Source organism: Musa acuminata, chromosome BXJ3-5 (assembly GCF_036884655.1).
Source record: "Musa acuminata AAA Group cultivar baxijiao chromosome BXJ3-5, Cavendish_Baxijiao_AAA, whole genome shotgun sequence".
Classification (NCBI taxonomy): Eukaryota; Viridiplantae; Streptophyta; class Magnoliopsida; order Zingiberales; family Musaceae; genus Musa; species Musa acuminata.
In genome coordinates this window covers 27,329,798-27,331,608 of record NC_088353.1, presented here as the reverse complement: position 1 = coordinate 27,331,608, position 1,811 = coordinate 27,329,798, and the positions used below count along the sequence as shown (strand labels likewise).

General features: G+C 56.0%; 1 protein-coding gene across 1 annotated transcript; it reads left to right on the top strand.

The window, feature by feature from the left end:
* Positions 1 to 513: 513 nt before the first annotated feature.
* Positions 514 to 918, top strand: LOC135638379 (uncharacterized). Its single transcript, XM_065151491.1, has one exon. It carries the CDS (start codon positions 514 to 516, stop codon positions 916 to 918), a length of 405 nt encoding a protein of 134 aa, XP_065007563.1.
* The last annotated feature ends 893 nt before the right edge of the window (positions 919 to 1,811 follow it).

Sequence of the window (1,811 nt, the reverse complement as noted above, 5' to 3'; positions counted from 1 at the left end):
TTGCTGCTGAAGCCCATTCAATGACCCGAGGTTACCACCTCCCGGACTTACCACGGGATCCTCGGCCTGACCAAACAAGTACAAGCAATGGCAGGGATGATGCAAATGCTCATCCTGCTCACTCTCCAGACCGTGCAGTTAGTAGCTCCCTCAATTGACTCGACCCGGCAAAGGCCGAGCACGGAGTAGGTCGGGACGGGAGAAGCCCGAAAACAACTGTCGGACCCGAGAGGTCTGCCCGAGTAGAGCATACCCGCACCCTGCCGAGTCACACTACCCCACATCGACCTTGACATCATATCATCTGACTCGGCGGACAACTCTCTTAGGGCCCAATTGTCCCGGGTCAACCAATGTCTGGACACGTTCCAACGTGAGTTTTGAAAATCGTTGGGCGAGTCCAACGATGGCGGCTTGGGCAGGTCCTCTTTCACTCAGGAAGTACAGGACAAGCCGATACCTCTCAACTTCAGGCTACCGACATTGGAGACATATGACGGCAGCTCCGATCCCATGGAGCACGTCTCCGCATTCCGGGCTCATATAGCCCTCTATGGTACCTCTAATACATTAATGTGCCGGGCATTTCCGACCACTCTAAGGGGACTAGCACGAGCATGGTTCAATCGGCTATACCAATCCTCGATCTCATCCTTCAACCAACTCGCCGGGGAGTTTGAGCAGAACTTCCTCGCCAGTGCGCAACCTAGGCCTTCCATGGCCACCCTGCTCGCACTATCCCAGCATGAAGATGAGTCGCTCTCTCAGTTTGTGGCATGCTTTACCATTAAGATCCGGGGATTCTTGGACTCTCACCCCTCTCTTATCATGCAGGCATTTCTGATGGGCTCGAAGCCTTCAAGGTTCTTCTGGTCACTAATCGAGAAGCCGCCAGTAGCCATCCTCGAGATGCTCTAGCATGCCAACCAGTACATCACCGCATAAACTCTAGTGGCGGGAAAGCACATGAATAACAAGAGGCCAAGGGCGGAACAATCTTGGGGAATGACTTCAGCAACCCCGATGCAACCCCGCTAGAGGCCCGATTAATAAGACCTACTGGTCCCGAGGCCTCCGCCTCTCCCTCTGAGCATGTTCCACCAGGATTACGGCCACGGCACGGAAGATTGCCATGACCTCCAAAATCATAGCAAGGACTTTATTTGAAAAGGTCACCTCGAGCGCTATCTCAAGGAACCCCGAGAAGCAACTCCACATCCCAGGGGAGCCATCGAAAGATGCCTCGTCATCCAAAATCTCCTATCGAAAAGCCACTCGCGATAAGAGGTCCACAGGCTCTCCAGATCGGTTCCCGACCTGTGGCCCACCAGCCCAGCTCTTGCTTGAGCCTCTCCAGATCGGTTCCCGACCTGTGGCTCGCCGGCCCGAGCCTCTCCAAATCGGTTCCCAACCTGCGGCCCGCCGTCCCAGCTCTTGCCCAAGCCTCTCCAGATCGGTTCCTGACCTACGGCTCGTTGGCCCAGCTCCTGCTCGAGTTACTCCAGATCGCTCCCGACTGGTGACCCGTCAGCACTCCAAGCTCAATTCCTGCCCGGGTCGCTCCAGATCGCTCCCGACTGGGGACCCGTCAACACTCCAAGCTGAATTCTTGCCCGGGTCACTCCAGATCGCTCCAGACTAGCGACCCATCAACATTGTAAGCTCAATTCCTACCCAGGTCGCTCCAGATCACTCCCGACTAGCGACCCGTCAGCACCCCAAGCTCAATTCCTACCCAGGTCGCTCTAGACCACTCCCGAACTGGCAACCTGCCAGACTCGATATGGGGTCACAACTTGGTCCCCAGATTC